This window comes from Bufo bufo, chromosome 5, assembly GCF_905171765.1.
Source record: "Bufo bufo chromosome 5, aBufBuf1.1, whole genome shotgun sequence".
Lineage (NCBI taxonomy): Eukaryota > Metazoa > Chordata > Amphibia > Anura > Bufonidae > Bufo > Bufo bufo.
The window spans coordinates 84,809,035-84,831,871 of NC_053393.1; the positions used below are offsets into that span (position 1 = coordinate 84,809,035).

The window sequence follows — 22,837 nt, forward strand, 5'->3', positions numbered from 1 at the left end:
GGGCAGCCCAGCTCCCCTGCATCCCGCCAGCACAAGGGTCGCCCATCTACAAGCCCCTCTCCAGCTTCCTGCCACTTCGGTGCCAGTGGCTGAAGGGGCGTCCCTGCTGGATGGACAGAGGGTGAATTCTTCAGGATGGTGAGAGTGGCTGTTCCAGCCTGTTTCCCCCCCCCCCCCTCCCCCCTTGCTCTCTGTGTCTGTTGGCATTGTTTTCCTTCCAATTGCAGGGGCTTCTAGCGCCTGGTCGGCTTCCCCCTTTGTTGGGGGGAAGAGCAGAGTAGTGCCGGCAGGACGGTTTACAGGGGGAGGGTTGATGGCGATTACCACAGTTGCGGCGGCAGTCATTGCGCCGCCTGTGTTCACTTCATCGGACAGGCAGTAGCTGCCGCCTTTGTTCGGTTACCGGCTGCCGTTCCTTTCTAGTCCTGGCTCCGGCCGCCACCTTCTGTGGCGGCGGTGTCTGCGCTCGCCTCCATCAGGAATGAGGCGGACTGGTGGGCGCATATCTTCGGCGGGCTTTCGGCGGTTTGAATCGCGCGCGCGCGCGCGAAAGATTCAGCGGGGGGCGGAGCCTTTGTTCCGCTCTCCTGTGTATGATAAACTCCGTGTCGGGGGGCGGAGGTCTTTTTCTTCCCGCTCCTCGCTGGTCCCGCCTCCTCAGTCGTCTCTTCGGCCTGCCTTGTTCTCATCTGGGACGGATCATTTACCTCAGGTGTTGCTGTCTGCTGTTGCCGTCTGCTCCTTGCTGTGACCTGGTAGGACTGTTGACCCCTTCTAGTATAGCAGCCCCCTGGCCTGGACGTTTTTATATTACTGCCAGCCAACATGTCTGACCCCTCAGTGCCTGCTGGACCATGGTATCATACCTGTACCGCATGTAAGGCGCCCTTTCCTCAAGGGCAGCCTGACCCACATTGCCCGGCTTGCCAGGCCCCATTACAGGGTCCGCCATCTGTTGTGTCACCCCCTGGCCTCTTGGATCCCCCTGACTGGGCTAGATCCCTGTCCCAGGCTGTGGTCAGTCTCACTGGTGTTGTGGGCCGCCTTGCGGATGCATTGCCGTTTTCGCAGCCGGATGATTCCCCTGCTGGGCCCTCCGGGTCCTCTATCCTAGCCGACCCGTCTGAGTCCCCCTCTCCAGGCGACGCTTCCAGAGCCCGCCATTCCCAGAATCGGTCCAGGGCGGAACGCCTATCATCTTCAGATGCTTCTGTGTCACCCCCAAGGGTGCGTTCTCAGTCGGGCCCCTCTTCTTTACAGGATATGCCCTCAGATGGGGAACTGGTTGATTCGAACTGGGATATGGACTCGGCCTTGCCTTCTAAACTGGCTTCTGCCGTGGGCCATCTTATTACCAATATTCGTGATACCTTTAAGATTCACGATGATCCTCCTAGTTCTGACAAATCCAGTGTTTCCTTTTTCCGCAAAAAAGCAGGCGTCTGCGGTTTTTCCCCTCCACGCCGACTTCTCGTCGGTGGTTTCTAAGGCCTGGGCTCGTCCTGATGCCCGTTTTACCCCGCCTAAGAAGTTGGATATCTGTTATCCGTTTCCGGCGGATTGCATTGCGAACTGGGCGTCACCACCAAAAGTCGACCCCCCTGTGGCCCGTTTGTCCAAAAGCACGGCCATTCCCGTGGCGGATGGCTCCTCCTTACAATCCACTGAAGATCGCCGTATGGAGTCCATTACCAAGGGTATCTTTGCAGCCTCCGGTTCCGCTCTTAGGCCGGTCTTTGCTTCCGCCTGGGCTGGCAAAGCGGTTTCAGAGTGGGCGTCTCAGCTGGATCAGGAGCTTGAGTCCGACGTCCCCATTCAGGACCTCCGTGCTCTAGCCCAACTTATCGTTCAAGCCGGAAAATTCGTCTGCGAGGCATCCCTGGATGCCGGGGCTCTCATAGCCCGTTCGTCTGCCCTAGCCGTTTCGGCTAGGAGAGAGCTTTGGTTGAAGGTTTGGACGGCGGACTCCACGTCAAAACGGTCTCTTACCGGCCTTCCCTTCGCTGGTTCTCGATTGTTCGGGACCCGCTTGGATGAAATCATCTCCGAAGCCACTGGGGGGAAGAGTACTCATCTTCCCCAATCTAGGACTAGGAGCACCACTCGGGGCCGTTCCAGCTTCTCGCGATTTAGGTCTTCCCGTAGGGCTCCCGCACCTCGCACCACTTCAGGTCCATCTCCTAACCCTGTCCAAGACAGACGTAAGAAGCCTTTTTTTCAGACCCACCCCTCCTGGCGCAAGTCACAGCCTGCTCGCCCTCCCGCGGCCAAGCAGAACCCCGCCTGAAGGTGCACCCCCACCCGCCCCGGTGGGGGGACGACTCCTCCTGTTCATGGACTTCTGGCAGGCGCACGTCTCCGACGCCTGGGCTCTCGAGGTTGTGTCTTCCGGGTACAAGCTCGAGTTTGCGTCCCTCCCCCCCAGTTCGGTTCTTTCGCTCCCGGGATCCCCAAGGGGCGGCCGATTTCTTTACTGCCATTCGCACCCTTCTGGACAAAGGGGTCATCGCTCCGGTTCCTTTGGAAGACAGATTCAAGGGGTTCTATTCGAACCTTTTTGTGGTCCCCAAAAAGGAAGGCTCGGTGCGTCCCATTTTGGATCTAAAACGATTAAACCGTTTCCTCCGTCTTCAGCGATTCCGGATGGAGTCTCTCAGGTCGGTGGTGGCCTCTCTGGAAAAAGGGGAATTCCTGGCCTCTATCGACATCCAGGACGCCTACCTTCATATTCCGATCGCTCGGTGTCATCAGTGCTTCCTGCGCTTTGCAGTGGGGTCCGACCACTACCAGTTCGTCGCTCTCCCCTTCGGACTGGCGACGGCCCTTCGCGTATTCACAAAGGTCCTTGCCCCTGTCCTAGCCTTACTTCGTTCCAGGGGAGTTTTTCTTCTTCCATATTTGGATGATCTGCTTATCAAGGCGCCCTCTCTTTCACTGACATCCGCCAGTGTGGACCTCTCGCTGCAAACCTTACGCCCGTTCGGCTGGATTATCAATCTTCTCAAATCCTCACTTGTTCCATCCAGGCAGCTGATCTTTCTGGGGATGCTTCTGGATACAGAAGCAGCGGAGGTTCGACTTCCGTCGGAAAAGCGCCGGCTCCTTCATCGGTCGGTTCGGAGCCTTCTTATCCACCGCCATCCTTCCTTCCGGTTCAGCATGTGGGTTCTGGGACAGATGGTGTCGTGTTTCGAAGCAGTCCCCTACGCGCAGTTTCACTCCCGCACCTTTCAGACTGCTATTCTGTCCGCCTGGGACAAGTCCCAGGAGAGTCTGGATCGGCATTTTCCCCTTCCCCCCCCAAGTTCGCTCCTCCCTCCTTTGGTGGTTGCAGACCCCTCTCCAAGGGAAGTCTTTTCTGCCGATAAATTGGTTGGTGATTACCACCGATGCCAGTCTGCTGGGTTGGGGGGGGGGGTGTTTCCTCCTCGGTCCGTCCAAGGCACTTGGTCTCCATCGGAGTCCAAACTGCCGATCAACATTCTAGAACTGAGGGCGGTTCTCCTCTCACTCCGGCATTGGACTTCTCTGCTTCAGGGTCATCCTGTTCGTGTCCAATCGGACAATGCCACGGCTGTGGCATACATAAATCATCAGGGGGGTACTCGCAGCGCGGTGGCAATGAGGGAGGTGTCTCTGATCCTTCGCTGGGCAGAAGTTCATGTTCCAGCCCTTTCGGCCATTTACATTCCGGGGGTGGACAATTGGGCGGCGGACTTCCTCAGCCGGACGACGATCGACCCGGGCGAGTGGTCTCTGCACCCCGACGTGTTCGAGTCTTTTTGCCTCCGTTGGGGTCGTCCGGACGTGGATCTAATGGCCTCCAGATTCAACCACAAGCTTCCCACCTTCATGGCCAGGGCCAAGGATCCGGAAGCTTACGGCGCGGACGCGCTTGTTCTTCCCTGGACGGAGTTCTCTCTCCTCTACGTTTTTCCGCCCCTTCCTCTTCTTCCACGAGTCCTTCGAAAGATCGCGGCGGAGGGCACTCCTGCGATCCTGATAGCCCCGGATTGGCCTCGTCGTCCTTGGTACGCCGACCTTATGCTGCTCCTGGCAGACGCACCCTTGCCTCTGCCTCTAAGAGAAGATCTCCTCTCTCAAGGGCCGATCTTCCACCAGCATTTAGGGTCGCTACGTTTAGCGGCGTGGCTATTGAAACCGCAGTTCTAATGCGGCGGGGGTTTTCTGCTGAGGTGGTCCGTACCATGATTCGTGCGCGAAAACCGGCATCGTCCAGGATTTATTACCGAACCTGGCGGGCCTACTTGATTTTCTGCGAGACCATGGATGTTCATCCCCTTCAGTTTTCTCTCCCCACGGTCTTGTCCTTCTTGCAGTCTGGGCTGGACTTGGGGTTGGGTCTCAGTACCCTAAAGGGTCAGATCTCAGCACTTTCGATTCTCTTCCAGCGCCCTCTGGCTCCGCTCGGTCCGGTTAAGACCTTTCTTCAGGGGGTTGCTCACCATGTTCCTCCGTATCGCGCTCCCGCTCCATCTTGGGATCTTAATGTTGTGCTGACGGCTCTCCAGTCTTCCCCCTTCGAGCCTCTGCGAAAGGTTTCCATTCGCTTGTTGTCTTACAAGGTTTTTTTCCTCGTTGCCATCACGTCTCTTCAGCGTGTTTCTGAATTGGCGGCACTTTCTTGCGCGGAACCCTTCTTGGTCTTCCACCAGGATAAGGCGGTTCCCCGCCCGGTTCCGGATTTTCTTCCGAAGGTGGTGTCCGCTTTTCACCTTAATGAAGACATTGTCCTTCCTTCTCTGTGCCCGTCCCCGTCTCATCCTCGGGAACGAGAGCTTCACCGTCTGGATGTTGTCAGGGCCCTTAGGATCTACTTGGATGTGACTAGACCCTTTCGGCGCACGGACTCTCTATTTGTGGTCCCGGAGGGTCCGCGCAGGGGCCTGGCGGCATCCAAGGTGGTTATTGCCCGCTTCATCAAGATGGCTATCGCTGAGGCTTACCATGCTAGGGGCAGGGAGCCGCCCTTTGGTGTTACCGCTCACTCTACCAGAGCGGTCAGGGCTTCCTGGGCTCAGCGGAATCGAGCTTCGGCTGAACAGTTGTGTAAAGCGGCCACCTGGTCGTCTTTGCACACTTTCACCAAGTTCTACAGGGTGAACACTTATGCATCGGCGGATGCTGCTTTGGGCCGCTTGGTCTTGCAGGCAGCGGTTTCTTGATACCTGCGGTGGTTTAATTCATCTTGGGTTGTAGTCCCCCCCCCTTTTTTTGGACTGCTTTTGAACATCCCAAGGTTTCCTGTGTCCCCCAAGGAATTGGGCGAGAAAACGAGATTTTTGTATAACTTACCAGTAAAATCTCTTTCTCGCTCTTCCTTGGGGGACACAGCACCCACCCATTGTTTTTCTGTTACCATTACGGTTTGGTTGCCCTGACGGGATTTATTGACTTGTTTGGTTGATCCTTGCCTTTTGTTTTAACTACTTGGGCACGCAACTGGTAGTCTCTCTCTCCAGGCTGAGGATATAGCTGCTGGAGGAGGGGCTTAACAGTCTTTCACTTAGTGTCACGCCTCCTAGGGAGCTGAGCTATACCCAAGGTTTCCTGTGTCCCCCAAGGAAGAGCGAGAAAGAGATTTTACTGGTAAGTTATACAAAAATCTCGTTTTTTTGCGGATCCGTGTGGCCATCATTCTTCAAATTATAGAATATGTCCTATTCTCGTCTGTATTGCAGCGGAGAATAGCCCTTTCTAATGAAAGTGAGAAAAAGACGGAATGCACAGGTAGGTATCCTTTGTTTCTGCATGGAAATATGAACACGTCTGTGTGCATGAAGCCATAAAGAGCACGTGCCAGCAATAAACGCTGATAAACCAGGCATTCTGCCTATTGGGGTTGATCATGCCGAGTTAAATGAACCCTCTGTACTTGAAGTGGCCCCTGTTGTATAGAATTATGATTTTTGTTGCATATGCAATTGCAGTGTTCAGAGCACCGACGGGCGGCCATAGCCCTACGTGCACCACTGACATTCCCTATTAGTCTCTCTCACCCCCGAGTGACAGGGACAGGCACAGATTTTCTACCTGGCTCTGTAATTCCAAACATGCTGATGGGAAGACCTGCTAAGACCTGAATGCACCAATTCAACATTCACTCGTTTGTGTGAAATTACAGGGCAAGACAGTAGAACAGTGAGGGTGCCTGGCCCTGCCATTCATGGGGTGGCGAGTGTGGCAAAAGGCAGTGGTGAGGTGGTGCTTCAGGGGGCTAGAACCACCCCTTGGTGCTCCGAACACCCTATTGGCATATGCAGCACAGTGCAGATTTCTCTATAACAGCGCCACTGATTTAGAATACAAAAGGATTGTTTAACTCCGTATGATCAACCGTAACATGGGGTATGCCTGGTTTAATAGGGTTTATCATCCTGACGGATTCTCTTTATTGGCCCTTTCCCATCTTGGACACAGAATATGTCAAAGATGTCTAATAAATGTGGCTCCCACCCTAACCAAACCAGTGAGATACTTGGTGGAGGAGAATGAATGGAGAGGTAGACGTCTTTCCATTGAATTCTGATTTAGTCATGGTTCAGCTCTTTTCCTGATCTCCCATAGACGTGAATGTAGAGCACATGACCACCTCTGAATTTATTCTCCACGTATGCAGTGGCCATCTTAAAGGATTTGTGTCATCTCAGGCATTGCGATTAGCCCCCAATGTCTGATCTAAAACAAAGCCCGCAAAGAGAAGGAGAGCGGACCACGCATGTGCAGCCACCCTCATTTCATTTCTTTGCGAGCTCCGTTTTAGAGATAGATGCAGGCACTAGAGGTGGGACCTGCACCCATGGGCGGGCTGGGAACTTAAAGTGGCCCTGGAAAAAAACCTACTAGTGGCCCCATGTTGTAGGCGGGTCTAAATTGAGAGATGGCGGGGCAACACAAGTAGGCAGAGACCACAGAAGTTGGCGGTGTCAGCAATACTGTAGTGCAGCACAAAATATCGCCCCAGCAGAACCAAATAGCACAGTGGCGCACAAAATACTGCCGCCTTCCCCACAGTATTCAACTGTATCATCGTCCTGAGTATGGTGATACCATTGAGTTCAGGGGTACCTGCGACCATTGCAATGGTTTAGAAGTACCTGATGCTCCTAGCATTTATTAATGCATAGAACATCAGATCATTATGTACGCTTCTGTGAAGAGGGATCAGGCGACTCACTGGGCATCAGCCCACGGGTAATTTCCCTATAGGGTCTATGGCCAGTCTGCCCATGCTAGCACCTATCAGACATTGCGGGCATATCCTTAATTTATGAGATGACATAACCCATTTAAGATGGCCATACATGTTAGAGTATGGGGCCTCCTGACTTTCCACCAACAGCAGAATAGAGGGAGATAAAGATCAGGCATGTTGGGTTTCAACCTCCCGATCCTGTTGTTCTCAGACATTACCAGCTGTTAGTGCCTTGTTCCCCTCTCTACATTTATGCTCAGCTGAGTTTTATATGTATGAGAGAACTGGGGGAGACAGTTGGCCGACAGATATTTTATGTGTATGCCCAGCTTAACCAAGTGAGACGATGGTCTCGAGATAGGTGGGACCCGCATCTGTCACACATTTGTGGCATATGCCATACACGTCTAAGATGGGAGTACCCCTTTAAAGAGCAGGATCACAAGCTGTGTACATTGCTCTTGTGCGAAGAACTGCATACACGAACAGAACGGTGTGAACAATCCCGTCCTCAGTCTAGACCCTCCGAGATCTCATTTAATCCGGTGATGCACAAGTTGAGATGTGGTGTACACTTCAGGTGCTCGGGCTAAAGGGTTCTGCTTGTTAAAAATGAACTCTCTTTTAAATGTGAGCCTTTGCTGTGTCCTTCCTAGATCTCCAGCCTGCACTGTGCCCCGGACCCCTTCGTGTTAGCTCACATGATGAACGCGCATCCCACTGCATGACTAGACCATCGATGCTAACACCTCGCGGAGGATGAGGCTCGTTTTTTCCCCCCCTATATGACAGGTCACTTCACCAGATTTCCCTAAAAAAAAAAGTGTGAATTCTGTCATTATTGCATCTTTGGGAAACCTGTCTTTGTTACTGTGAGTTTGACATTATTATTATTATTCTTTTTTTTTGTATAAAGTTTATGTTGATATTTAATAGACACAACTGCTTTGTGTGATTGTTTTATATGTTATTTTGTTAGTTTTCTATGCGACCTTTAAAGTTTGGTGAATATTCTGTACGTTAGCCCTGCACTGACGCCATGATCATTTCTTAAAAAAATCTTTTATATAATATACAAAAATAAGGGATCATTTCTTTTGGTTTTCTCAATTGGCTGCTTTAAATCCTTTTAAAGGTGCGTTCACACGTGGTTTTGTAGTGGAGTTTTTCTGCACCAGTTTTTTTTGTGCTTATTTTTGTGGTATAAAGTCCAGCTCCAGATGTTAGCTGAAAATATGAAACGTGGGAGACACAAGTGTTTTTAGCTACTGCCGTTTTTGTTAATTAGGTGGCGTTTTATTCTTTCTGGTTTCTTTAAAAAAAATGCTGATAGCCCGGCCCCTGCCACTCCTCAATGTCTAGGGAAGCGTAAAAACAAACCAAAAACTGACGGGCGTGTGCCTTAATTTAGCTGCATTGGAACTTAAAAAGTCACAAGAGACTGTTGCAACCCACGATTTGGTTTTTGCAGTGGTGAAACTTTATCAAAATGGCACCTGTCACAAGAGACTGTGACTTTTTAAAACCAAAAACTGATGGAGGGAGTCATAATAAATGACCCCTACTGTGTGCAAAAAAACCCCAAAAAAACGTCAAAACCGCTGGTGGCAAAAATACACTTATTCTGATGTTTTTTTTTCTTCCACAGGTAAAAAAATGCCAGAACCAAATTCCTGTGTGTAAAGCCCCTCAGTAGGGAATATTCACACGTTGCAGATCACCTGAATGGGGTTGTTTTGGGGACAAGCACATGGATTCAGATGAATGGGAAACATGCAGAAATTTTTGCAACAGAATCTGCCACATGTGAATTCACTCTTATATATAAAGTACGCGGTTGTAGGTTTTCAGAGCTAGATTATAATTTTTTAAACCATTCATATAGTGCAGAAAAATATCAGTACATATTTAGGGCATGTTGCGCACCTCAGTTTTCACGTAGCCTGTATACAGACGATCATTGTAAGAATCTCCTGTGTAAGCAATATGTGATTTCTCTGGCCTCTCGGTGCGTCTGTCACTCAAGGTCGGGTGGTATCATGATGCGAGGCAGGACATCCGGCTAGCCTGTCCGTTCAGCAGCGTGGAGCGGAGTATGCTGATCTTGTTGGTGATTCAGTTAACTGTGTGCTTGTACCAGTGACGATCAAGCTGTATATGATGAGGACCGTGCCTGATGCGAGAAGGAGGCAAGTCTCATCATGATCTGGTCAAATACTTGGCAGCAAGCGGGGTTCCTCCACATTATGGCCGTTTGTTGTTGGCACTTTTAGTTATATTTTTCCAGTATAATAAGTAGTTTGTATCTTTTTGAAAATAACTATTGTGTGAAAATTATCACTTTCCTGCACTACAGCAGCAAATAAAGGTTTCTGGAAACACTTTTGTAGCCTTCAATGAGTGTTACTGTTGCAACCCACGATTTGGTTTTTGCAGTGGTGAAACTTTATCAAAATGGCACCTGTCACTCTGTTTGGGGCCCCCAAAACCACCAGCATGTGGCTATGCAGCCATTTCAGCATTAGGTTCTAAGAGAACTTGATCCAAGATGAGTTTAGCTCTATGAGGTGCATAGATGAGGCCTCATGCTCGCCACTGTGTTATCGTCTGCATCCAATACGCATTTTTTTCTGGATCGGATGGGGACCAGTTCCCCGCAAAAAAGACAGAACATGTCCTATGCTTGTCCGTTTTGGTGGGCAAGGATAGGACGTTTGTTCAGGACTTTGAAAAAAAAATGGATGCGCATTTTGCAGATCTGCGATTTGCGGATGACAAAGCAGATACAGTCGTGTGCATGAGGTCTGAAGCCAAGGACAGTACACGCATGCGCGGTGAGTTGATGTGTGCTGTTCTTGACTTCATCTGTGGAATACCCTTGTGCCCAATGCTGCTGAACTCATCTTTGGTTATTTAATTTTTTTAAAAAAATTTTGTGGTCCGCAAATTGACGATCCGCAAACCACAGATACCGGCCGTGTGCATTTCGCATTTTGCGGACTGGACATGGCCAGCCCTATGATGGCCGGCGATTCCGGACAACAATAGGACATGCTCTATCTTTTTTGCGGGCCTACGCATCTTTTGCGGCCCCATTGAAATGAATGGGTCCGCACCCGTTCTGCAAAATTGTGGAACGGATGTGGACCTATTCATATCGTCGTGTGAATGAGCCCTAATGCTGAAACCGCTGGCTTTGACATGGGCACGTTTAGAACTCCAAACCCCTCTGGCAGCTCTCAGGTAAGTTGTGATGCAGCAAGCTCCATAGTGGCTCCTTCATCAGGCTGTACATGTAAATAGACCATGCCGCAGGGGCCATGTGTAGTGGTGTTGCGCCTGCGCGCACACTGCCTTCTTCCTACAGCGCAGGAAACTACCGCTCAGTTGTTTGTGTCATTACAGAGGTGTGCTAGTGTAACATCTGAATGCATAAAAAAACATCCATTCTGCACAGGTGTCTGTCGCCTGTTATACACCCTGCAGGTCAAGGGTTAATTTGATGATTATTGGAAGTGATGCCTGTTTTGTTAGCAAATATTTAAACGTCCGTCTTGTCCTGAATGTTTTTGTTTGTGGTGAAAAAACGAGATATTTCATTTTATTTAGTTTTTTTTCTTAAGTGATAAACCACCTGTCGGTCTTGAGGGGGTTGAGCCAGGAACTACAGTCTACATATTTCAAACCAGCGCCTGGATCGGAATACTTTTGTAATTGCATGTAATTAAAAATTTTGTATAGCCACAGAGCTATTTAAAAAATGTATCTGTATAGCGCCACCTGCTGTTTTTTTTTTCCTTATTTCTTGTCCACCTCGCTAAGCTGGTCGCACACGCTCAGGTTAAATAGTCAATTGCCACCAGCCATGTCTTCTGTCAGAAGCTGTGACAGTTACAGAGAGAGGGCTACAGCAGAATGAAAATTCCGCCTGTGCTGTGATAGGGAGAGAACTGCAGCAGAAAGGACATGCCCCCTGAAAAAAATCCAGCAGAGCAATTGCAGAAATGAATGTGGAGATCTCTGGATCCATGTCAGGTACAGGGCTGGTTCTAGCTTTGTTAGAAAGGTATTGTCATGTATTATACAATGTCTCTGATTTTCATTTTTTATATCAATTATGGAAGAAGCATTTTAAAGAGGTAATAAGTTATTGTCTTCACAGGATAGGGAATAATTATTAGATTGGTGTGGGCTGGCCACTGGGACCCCAAATCATCACAAGAAAGGGGCCCTAAAATAAACTGCTGATCGGTTCCTCTCTGTGGGACTGCCGGAAATAGCTGATTGCTTATACTCCGCTTTCTCCCATAGAGATGACTGGAGCAGTGCTGCTCATACTTGGCCCGCAGCTCCATTCCTTTTAGGGGTCCCTGCAGAGTCCCAGCAGTTGGACAATCACTGATCTTGTGGATATAACCGGAATACCCCTTTAAAGCAGTAAAATAAAATTCTACAGTCATAAATGTTGTTTGGAGACTACTGTACCAAGTTATATTCTATGAACTAATGTTCAGCCTTAACCCTGTGATGCCCGGCCTCATAAGGCTGCTCACCAGACCTGTATTTTTCAGGATGGTGTTAAAATATAGCTTTTTAACCCTTTTAGTGATGTTCTGACCATAAGCCAGCCTGGTGATTTGGGAGTTCTGTCTCTTGGGAGAATGAACCTTCTCCATCTGTTAAGGCAGGCAGCTGCGGGTTACCACAAAAAGTGGACTTTTGATATAGAGGTAGCTATGCATATGTGTTTTTTCTCCATTCACACATTGCTTTTTTTTTTGCATATTTACATAACAGTGGAAAATGATTACACGTCACTGAACATGAGAAACCTTTTATTAAAGTTTGGCACAAAAAGTTACATATGTGAATAGTACTCTTGTACGATATAAGGTACAGCGTTGAGATGAAGAACAGCTCATTCAGAATAAATATCAGTAAGTGTGGTGGAATAATTCTTACAATGACAGAGAATAATATTTCCTACCAGCAGATACTGGAGTAGCTTAATAAACTTTTTATATAATGACGTGTGTGAAACTGACTCATTCCCAATGGCTGATCTGAACCCTTCAATGTGCTCTTGTGGCTGGAACTGAACCCCTCTGTAGAATATGCCTATGGCTGGATCTGAACCCTGCTGTGTGCTCCCGTGGCTGGATCTGAACACCGCTGTGTGCTCCCGTGGCTGGATCTGAACCCCCTCTGTGTGCTCCCGTGGCTGGATCTGAACCCCTCTGTGTGCTCCCGTGGCTGGATCTGAACCCCTCTGTGTGCTCCCGTGGCTGGATCTGAACCCCTCTGTGTGCTCCCGTGGCTGGATCTGAACCCCTCTGTGTGCTCCCGTGGCTGGATCTGAACCCCTCTGTGTGCTCCCGTGGCTGGATCTGAACCCCTCTGTGTGCTCCCGTGGCTGGATCTGAACCCCTCTGTGTGCTCCCGTGGCTGGATCTGAACCCCTCTGTGTGCTCCCGTGGCTGGATCTGAACCCCTCTGTGTGCTCCCGTGGCTGGATCTGAACCCCTCTGTGTGCTCCCGTGGCTGGATCTGAACCCCTCTGTGTGCTCCCGTGGCTGGATCTGAACCCCTCTGTGTGCTCCCGTGGCTGGATCTGAACCCATCTGTGTGCTCCCGTGGCCGGATCTGAACCCCTCTGTGTACTCCCGTGGCTGGATCTGAACCCCTCTGTGTACTCCCGTGGCTGGATCTGAACCCCCATTAGTGCTTCGGAAGCCAAATCTGATCCCCTATGAGTGCTTCATTTTGGCTTAGCACACACCTGCCTATTAGAAGGCCATCTGTGTTAAATGATAAACCTGAACATTGCTCAGTTTCTTTCAATTTTGTTTTTCACGTGAAGAAGAAATATTTCCTAAAATCTGCAAATGAGCTAGATGTAGAAGTCATTGTTTGTCATATGACTGTGGGGAACAGAAGCTGGATGATGACCACATGTAGCCGCCATTATAGTAGGTATTACCTAGATTCAGCTGACTAGCTTATAAATCCCATTGTCATGCAGTCTCCTCTGCTGGTCAGTGTCTGGAAGGCTGGGTGGTGTAAGAGGCTCTGGTCGTGGTGAAGCTGGGACCCCCGCTATTACGTGCATCTAATAGGGTACACTAGAATGAGCCTGTTAATAAATAAATATATATGTATGTGTATATATATATATATATATATACACACACACACACACACACACAAACCGGATTCCCAAAAAGTTGGGACACTAAACAAATTGTGAATAAAAACTGAATGCAATGATGTGGAGATGGCAAATGTCAATATTTTATTTGTAATAGAACGTAGATGACAGATCAAACGTTTAATCAGAGTAAATGTATCATTTTAAAGGAAAAATACGTTGATTCAAAATTTCACGGTGTCAACAAATCCCAAAAAAGTTGGGACAAGTAGCTATAAGAGGCTGGAAAAAGTAAATTTGAGCATAACGAAGAGCTGGAAGACCAATTAACACTAATTAGGTCAATTGGCAACATGATTGGGTATAAAAAGAGCTTCTCAGAGTGGCAGTGTCTCTCAGAAGCCAAGATGGGTAGAGGATCACCAATTCCCACAATTTTGCGCAGAAAGATAGTGGAGCAATATCAGAAAGCTGTTACCCAGCGAAAAATTGCAAAGACTTTGCATCTATCACCATCAACTGTGCATAACATCATCCGAAGATTCAGAGAATCTGGAACAATCTCTGTGCGTAAGGGTCAAGGCCGTAAAACCATACTGGATGCCCGTGATCTCCGGGCCCTTAAACGACACTGCACCACAAACAGGAATGCTACTGTAAAGGAAATCACAGAATGGGCTCAGGAATACTTCCAGAAACCATTGTCAGTGAACACAATCCATCGTGCCATCCGCCGTTGCCAGCTGAAACTCTACAGTGCAAAGAAGAAGCCATTTCTAAGCAAGATCCACAAGCTCAGGCGTTTTCACTGGGCCAAGGATCATTTAAATTGGAGTGTGGCAAAATGGAAGACTGTTCTGTGGTCAGACGAGTCACAATTCGAAGTTCTTTTTGGAAATCTGGGACGCCATGTCATCCGGACCAAAGAGGACAAGGACAACCCAAGTTGTTATCAACGCTCAGTTCAGAAGCCTGCATCTCTGATGGTATGGGGTTGCATGAGTGCGTGTGGCATGGGCAGCTTGCATGTCTGGAAAGGCACCATCAATGCAGAAAAATATATTCAGGTTCTAGAACAACATATGCTCCCATCCAGACGTCATCTCTTTCAGGGAAGACCCTGCATTTTTCAACAAGATAATGTCAGACCACATTCTGCATCAATCACAACATCATGGCTGCGTAGGAGAAGGATCCGGGTACTGAAATGGCCAGTCTGCAGTGCAGATCTTTCACCTATAGAGAACATTTGGCGCATCATAAAGAGGAGGGTGCAACAAAGAAGGCCCAAGGCCTGTATTAGACAAGAATGGGAGAGCATTCCTATTTCTAAACTTGAGAAACTGTTCTCCTCGGTCCCCAGACGTCTGTTGAGTGTTGTAAGAAGAAGGGGAGATGCCACACAGTGGTGAAAATGGCCTTGTCCCAACTTATTGGGGATTTGTTGACACCATGAAATTCTGATTCAACATATTTTTCCCTTAAAATGGTACATTTTCTCAGTTTAAACTTTTGTTCCGTGATTTATGTTCTGTTTTGAATAAAATATTAGAAGTTGCCATCTCCACATCATTGCATTCAGTTTTTATTCACGATTTGTATAGTGTCCCAACTTTTTTGGAATCCGGTTTGTATATATATATTTTTTTACATGCATAGTTTTTTTTTAACCCACATGTTTTGAAACCCATGGACATCAACCCCAGGAGAAAAGTTAAATGTGCCACACAATTCAGATAAGAGTTTGTTTACCCCTGGGGTTATTTACTACAGTATAGGACGTGGCTGGACCCACAGTCATAATCATACCGGATCCCCGCCACCTCTGCAGGTCCTGGGTCTCTCCGCATCAACATCCGGTTTGATGCTGGTTGTGTAACTGCTGCAGAGGATGACCGACTGCAGTGGTCACATGTCACCCATAAGTGTAAGTATGATTACCACCACGGGTCTGGCCATGCTTGGGTTTCTGTAGAAAGGGTCCCCAGGGGTGAACAGCCCCGTGGCCTTATGGTTTCATGTGCTGCCCATAGAAAAATTACTGCTGGTGATGTACAAAATAACATTACACAAATGCAGGAGACCCCCAAGTGAGATAAAGAGGACCTGCCACAACAAAATGCAATACCATCCACAGCAGCATGTTATAGTGCAGGAGGAGCTGAGCTTATTGATATATAGTTTTCTGGGAAAAGATTCAGTAACTTGTGATTTATTAACTTAAATAGGTGCTAACTTTTTAAAGGTCACTTTTTAGGGGAACCTGAACAAATCTGCAAATCACTTTGGTTAAAAATGTTCATATTGTCCACCCTGTTCTGTAATCAATGTGTTCTGGATCTTTCACCTCATAACCTCTCTCTCATAAACTGTCTTTTGTGACCTGCAATTATTTTGCAGAGAATGCGGACAGCACATGTCAGTGAAAAACGGAAATGTGAACGAGGTCTTACACCATGTGTGCTGAGGATAGGGCTCACTGGTGATTGGCCTAGAACAGGAATCGCAACCTTTGGCACTTCAGCTGCTGTAAAACTGCAGCTCCATCATGCACACTTACTCTACTGCTCTTTTAACTCCCATAGAAGTGAAAGAAGGATTCTGGAAGTTGTAGTTTCAGAACAGCTGGAGTGTCAGAGGTTGCTGATCCCTGGCCTAGAAGTATAGGAAAGGAAGTCTAGACTAGTATAGTACTGGCAGACTGCCTGTATTAGGACACCTGGAGCATCTGGATAACTGCTGGATGCAGGAGCTGCACACTATATAAGCATACTAGAGCACTGGAGGAGGCTGGAATGGAGTCTCGTACTGTCCACAGCAAAAGCATAAGTTAATTTGTAAGAAGGTCTACTTTTTCTCAGATCAGGTGTGCATGCGGGAGGCATTATCAGTGATTGTATTCTCTGTGTAAGTGTGTATACAGAGATAGCTGTCACTCACTGATAGCTGTACACAGGGGAGGTGTTATCAGTGATTAATAGTATTCTGCTGGTTCAGACAAGCGAGTGTCATGCTCCAGACTCCAGCACTGCCGGGGTCGCATAGCATTATATTGATTTATGATGCTATGTAACTCTTAGGCCTCTTTCACACGAGCGTAACTGATTAGGTCTGGATGCGTTCAGTGAAACTCGCACCATTTTGCAATCAAGTTCAGTCAGTTTTGTCTGCGATTGTGTTCAGTTGTTTCTGCGCGGGTGCAATGTGTTTTGATGTGTTTTTCACGCGCGTGATAAAAAACTGAAGGTTTTCAAACAACATCTCCTAGCAACCATCAGTGAAAATCACATTGCACTGAAGCCCCATTCACTTCTATGGGACCAGGGCTGCGTGAAAAACACAGAATATAGATCCTGCTGCGTTTTTCACGCAACGCAGAACTGATGCGTGAAAAAAACGCTCATGTACACAGACCCATTGAAATGAATGGGTTAGGATTCAGTGCAGGTGCTATGCGTTCACGTCACGCATTGCACCCCCGTGTGAAAGGGGCCTTACAGATCTGGAATGTATTGAATAACTGACATAATGCTGTCACTGCTGTGTATACAGAGATAGCTGTCAGTCACTGATGGTTGTACACAGGGAGGTGTTATCAGTGATTGATAGTATTCTCTGTGTAAGGCCTCTTTTACACGAACGTGTGCGCCCTGTGGCCGTGCATTCACTTTAATGGGTCCGCGATCTGCCCGTTCCGCAAAAATATAGGACATGGAGTGCTTCCGTGGGGTTTCGTCCCATACTTTCGTTCCGCAAAAAGATAGAACATGTCCTGTCTTTTTGCGGAACGGCCAAATCGCGGACCCATTAAAGTGAATGGGTCCGCGATCCGCTGCGGCTGCCCCATGGTGGGTGTTCATGCATTGCGGCCCGCAGCACGGTCACGGGGCACACACGTTCGTGTGCAAGAGGCCTAAGGGCTGTTTCACACGAGCGAGTCCATTGCGGGAATCGCGCTCCGTGTGTGAGTGTGATCCTCTGCTCTGGACTTGCAGGAGCGCAAGGCATTATCATGATTTATAATGCTGTGTGTCTCTGCATGGCCTTTTTTTCCACAGAATCATAGTGACATAAAGCTGTCAGTAGGATTCTGTAGAAATAAGGTCAAGCAGAGGCACATAGCATTATAAATCATGATAATGCCGTGCGATCCTGCAAGTCCAGAGCAGAGTATCGCACTCACACACGGAGCGTGATTCCCGCAATGGACTCGCTCGTGTGAAACAGCCCTAAGTGTGTATACAGAGATAGCTGTCAGTCACTGATAGCTGTACACAGGGAGATGTTATCAGTGATTGATTGTATTCTCTGTGTAAGTGTGTATACAGAGATAGCTGTCAGTCACTGATAGCTGTACACAGGGAGGTGTTATCAGTGATTGATAGTATTCTCTGCGTAAGGCCTCTTTCACACTACCGTATGGCTATTTCAGTGTTTTGGGGTCCGTTTTTTGTTTCCGTTGTGTTTCCGTTTTTCTGTATGGCATATACAGTAATTACATAGAACAAATTGGGCTGGGCATAACATTTTCAATAGATGGTTCCGCAAAAAACGGAATGGATACGGAAGACATGCGGATGCATTCCGTTTTTTTTTTTGCAGACCCATTGACTTTAATGGAGCCACGGAACGTGATTTGCGGCCAAATATAGGACATGTTCTATCTTTGCACGGAACGGAGATACGGAAACACAGAAACGGAATGCATACGGAGTACATTTCCTTTTTTTGGCGGACGCATTGAAATGAATGGTTCCGTATACAGACCGCAAAAAACGGTCCGCAAAACGGAAAAAAAAAAACGGTAGTGTGAAAGAGGCCTAAGTGTGTGTACAGAGATAGCTGTCAGTTACTGATAGCTGTACATGGGGCCATCTTAAGAAAGAGCAGAGATCTTAATGCTGCCTGCAGTTTGCAATGCATTTTGTGGTGACAGGTCATCTTTAAAATTTTACAACTGGATGGTCAGTCAGCACTGAATTATCAGTTTACTTTTTGGCAGAATAAGTTTCCCTTAGAATAAAGTCTCTTCCGAGAATCACCGTATGCATGGTGTAAAGGCCGGTCTTACACACTGCAGTCATACAATCTGTCTACATGTTACACAAGGGAAGATACAACAGTACAGGTTTCTTCATGTATAATATTGGATAAGATCCTCATTACGTGGAGGCGCTGTACACTTCTAATTGTTATTGAGGACCCACCAAGAAGCTGTGAAGAACAGGAGACAAAATATCATGTTACAAATGATTGAAATCCCACACAGGATTAATGAGTATGGGGATTGCATTGTGGTTCTGGAAGGTCGCTGGTGTTCAGAGCGGTCTGTATACTGTATGTGTCCTTTACCACAAGCTGGAGTTAGAAACGTATCCCCTATTCAGTGGAATGGTCGGGATCCCACCACTGGGACACCCACCTATCACGTGAATGGGGTCCCATGCCCCCGTATTAATGAATCTCTGGGGATCCCACCACTGGGACACCCACCAATCACATAAATGGGATCCCATACCCCCGTATGAATGAATCTCTTTGGGTCTCAGAGATAGTTAGGTATAGCAGTCCTATAGAGTGAATGGAGCTCCACACCATTCATATGGGGCACAGAACCTCAGTTCTTGTGATTGGTATTTTGACCCCCACCAATCAGATACTTATCCCCAATTCTGTAGGTGGGGGCTCTCTACTAGGACGGTGTGGATAGACGATAAGTATATAACATTAAAACCCCCCTTTAAACGGAAGTCCCGAAACTCAAAGCTACTGCAAGCTTTTGAATACATTGAAGGAACTGATCTCTGCTATGAGTCAGTGTGTCTCCAGGGAGCAGGGCCGTGTATCAATGTATTAATGATAATTCTACGTACCAGGTACAAGCATCGTTGTCATCAGTTCTGGGGTTTCCAGGAAATCAACATTGCTCCTCTGAAATGTCTTGCTGTAATTGGCTTGGAGGTGGCTGAGTAAACATGACACTGTTATCACAGGGGCTTTACATTTTGATCATTTAACCAAGACAAATATTCAAAAAACAAAACTATTATTTTCTTGCTTTGGGGAAGACATTGGCTAATGTTCTCAGGTACTAGAATTGTGATTGTATAGCTCCAGGGGTTTGTGTGGAGCATGGTCACTAGGGATGAGCGAATCGACTTCGGATGAAACATCTGAAGTCGATTCGCATGAAACTTCGTTCTAATACTGTACGGAGCAGGAGCTCTGTACAGTATTAGAATGTAGTGGCTCCGATGAGCCAAAGTTATTACTTCGCGAAGTCTCTTGAGACTAGTGGTACCTTGGAACCAAACCACAGGTCGGGAAATGTTTTTTTACAGTACAAATCAATTTATGAAATTATTGCGCAAAGTCTCGCGAGACTTCGTGAAGCTATAACTTCGGCTCATCGGAGCCAACATATTCTAATACTGTACGGAGCTGCTCAGTACAGTATTAGAACGAAGTTTTATGCAAATTGACTTCAGTTGTTTGTTTCATCCGAAGTCGATTCGTTTATCACTAATGGTCACATTGAGTACTGCCCTTAGTTCTTATAGTATTTTCTATCACATGCCATATCAATGAATCCCGCTCTTCTAAAGTAGGTGATTAATCAGCTCAAGAATGTTACTTCTTGCCTCTTTTGCTAAATTTCAGGTGCCATAAGAGTATGAATTATACACTGAGACAGTCCTGTACATCTACGTTCAGACTTAAAGAGAAGCTGTCACCATGATCTTATTATCTGCTGTAATAATTGAGTAGTACTGCAGATAAGGAGTCCACTCCCCTGCTGCAGGGATACCGCCAGTTTTATTCATATGCAAATGAGCACGTTGGAGCACTGCTTTTGTAACCCCCTCCCCTTGATTGCCAGAGCTGGACATCAGTATGGTGAGGGCAGAACTGTGTTCTACAGCATGTACATATCATATACACTGCTTACTGTAGCCTTATAATAAAATAACACATACAAAGTTCCGAATTTCATTTCTTTGGTGCAGATTTTAGAAGGATTCATGCGCACGTGCTTATGCTGCAGGAGTTTTTGTTTTTGTTTAGGAAAATAGAAATGACAAACCTAATTGGTGCACGTCTAGATACTTTTGCCTAACTTTACACCAACTAGTGGTTGGCTTTACAGTACTTTGCGAAAAATATTGCCACATGTCGCATCATGTCGCCCCTTTCTGCTAAAACAAACGCGCCTGTCGAGCTGAATAATCTCAACAGGTGAGTAAGATGCATTAGATTGTTCTTTTTACTCCATAAATGGATATGAAACTTGATTCAATATCATGCTCCAGATTTTCCGCATTTTGACGCATTTTATAACAAGGTTTAGGGCGCACAATTAGTAGGTTAGTAGTAAATTAGCTCCAATATTTTATATCAGAAAAACGATTTAGATCACAAGGATCTTCATTTGTCCGTTCGCAACAGCTATAGAAGTCAATTTCCCTCTATCTGGAGGGTCTCTATGGAGGTTTATGGGTGTTACATAATGAGCTATGTGGTAGGAAGCTGCTACTGTGTATAAGCAGACGGCAGCACTGTCCGTATTTAACCCCTTCCTGATGAAACAGGCGCTGTCTTTAAAGGGGTATTCCCATCTCAAACAATGGGGGCATATCGCTAGCATATGCCCCCATTGTCTGATAGGTGCGGGTCCCACCACTGGGACCGCACCTACAACGAGAACGGAGCGGGGAGAGCTGTGGCTGGAGGACCCCGGATTTCCCAGGGTCCGTCCACCACCAAGCGCTGCTCCCATAGAAGTAAATGGCAGTGCACCGCGCACATGCGGCCCCTGCTCCCATTCATTTCTATGGGGCAGACGGAAATAGCCGAGCCCGCTCTGCTATTTTCGGTGGCCAGATAGAAATGAATGGAGGGCGGCTGCGCATGTGCAGTGCGCCCTCCGTTCATTTCCCCGCTCCGTTCTCATTGTAGGTGCGGGTCCCACCGCTGGGACAATCAGACAATGGGGGCATATCCTAGCGATATGCCCCCATTGTCTGAGATGGAAAAACCCCTTTAAAGACTTGTACTATTACATCACATGTCAGGAAAAGGGTTGAACCCAAAATCATAAATTATGAAAAAAATGATAATTGTGCCGCTTCCACTGAAAAATGTATGACAGGTTTTGTGAAAGCACAGGTATTATGTGTATTATGCTGATAATACGATGTAAATATGCTTTACTCACTTCTTCCACGCATTACTGCTTTCCCAAAATTCATAGATGATAAAACGAGAATCATTTGAAAGTCTCTGGATGGAAACACTGTGGAAGGTAACATAGTAGATGATCAGTCTACACGCAGACAGTAATAGTTTATTATATAGACACCCAGGGGTGCACCACCAATGAGGCCAGGTGAGGCAGCACCAGCTAGGGGCAAGAGGGGGGCAGCGGAAGGGCCATGGGCAATGAGCGCTTTCATTATGGCAAAGGAATTAGGTTAAGAAATTGGCAAATTGGTCGGGGGGGGGGGGGTGCACCGTTTCAGTTTTCGCCTCAGGCAGCAGAAAGGCTAGATGCACCCCTGTAGGCACCAGTCCATCAAGTCCAACCTATAATCCTACCATGTTGATCCAGAGGAAGGCATAATATCCCTATGTCAATTGTCCCATATTAAAGGGGTTTCCAGGTTTACGACCATTTTTAACTTGCCCCCAGAGCATGTGGTACCAAATAAAAAATAAAAAAAACATACTCTTCTGCATACTCCGTTCCAATGCCCTCGGTCCTTTCCACAATCTTCTGGTCCCCAGCCTGTTTAATTTCGGGTGGGTTACTGAAGGCTCATTTACTGTATGCCACTGCAGCCAATACATGGCCTTAACGGTGACATGTTCCCAATCGGCACGTCACTGCTGGCTCACTTGTCACTTGGGGACACATGACAACTGAGGCCAGTCATTGGCTACAGTGGTGCACATGACCCCAGCTGGAAATAAACAGGCCAGGGAACATAAGATCAGCCAACAGAGCAAGTGGACCGGAGCGGTGGGGAGAAGGTAGGATTCTTTTTTCATTAGGGCAGCATGGTGGCTTAGTGGTTAGTACTGGTGACTTGCAGCGCTGGGGTTCAGAGTTTGAATCCGATCAGGGACAACTGTGCATGGAGTTGGTATGTTTGCCATGTGTTTCCTTGGGGTACTCCAGTTTCCTCCCACACTCCAAAAATATACAAATTGGCTTTCTATGAAATTGACCTTAGTGTGTGTTGGGGTTGAGCGCCTATATGGCAGCCACTGACTTCCCAGGGACTCCCACAGTCACACAGCTATCCCTGTGAGAAAAGCGGATTGCAAATGTTTGTCATCGTCATTATGTATCACATGCTCCAGGGGCTATTTAATTGTATATAGGGCATATGAGATATGCTGTTCTTTCCGATATGCCTGCTCATGCTCTACATAAGCTAGGTCAGGGAAATGGAAGGAGATATGCATTAATT

The 22,837-nt window shown here is 47.5% G+C and overlaps 2 protein-coding genes across 4 annotated transcripts in view; one reads left to right on the forward strand and one right to left on the reverse strand.

Annotated features, from left to right (window-relative positions):
* Window positions 1-8,649, forward strand: part of C5H8orf88 (chromosome 5 C8orf88 homolog) — a 29,929-nt gene extending 21,280 nt beyond the window's left edge. For 2 of the 3 annotated variants that reach the window (XM_040432298.1, XM_040432300.1), the window contains exons 6-7: window positions 5,703-5,751; window positions 7,873-8,649. In XM_040432298.1, the coding sequence (XP_040288232.1) occupies window positions 5,703-5,751; window positions 7,873-7,979 (156 nt within the window). In that variant the 3' untranslated portion in view covers window positions 7,980-8,649. The remainder of the gene's footprint in view (window positions 1-5,702; window positions 5,752-7,872) is intronic. The other variant, XM_040432299.1, reaches the window with a different exon arrangement.
* A 9,599-nt stretch (window positions 8,650-18,248) lies between these two features.
* Window positions 18,249-22,837, reverse strand: part of NECAB1 (N-terminal EF-hand calcium binding protein 1) — a 312,192-nt gene continuing 307,603 nt past the window's right edge. The window contains exons 11-13 of the mRNA XM_040432240.1: window positions 21,580-21,657; window positions 19,238-19,329; window positions 18,249-18,578 (exon numbers count right to left, since the gene is read on the reverse strand). Coding sequence (XP_040288174.1) covers window positions 18,550-18,578; window positions 19,238-19,329; window positions 21,580-21,657 — 199 coding nt within the window. The 3' untranslated portion in view covers window positions 18,249-18,549. The remainder of the gene's footprint in view (window positions 18,579-19,237; window positions 19,330-21,579; window positions 21,658-22,837) is intronic.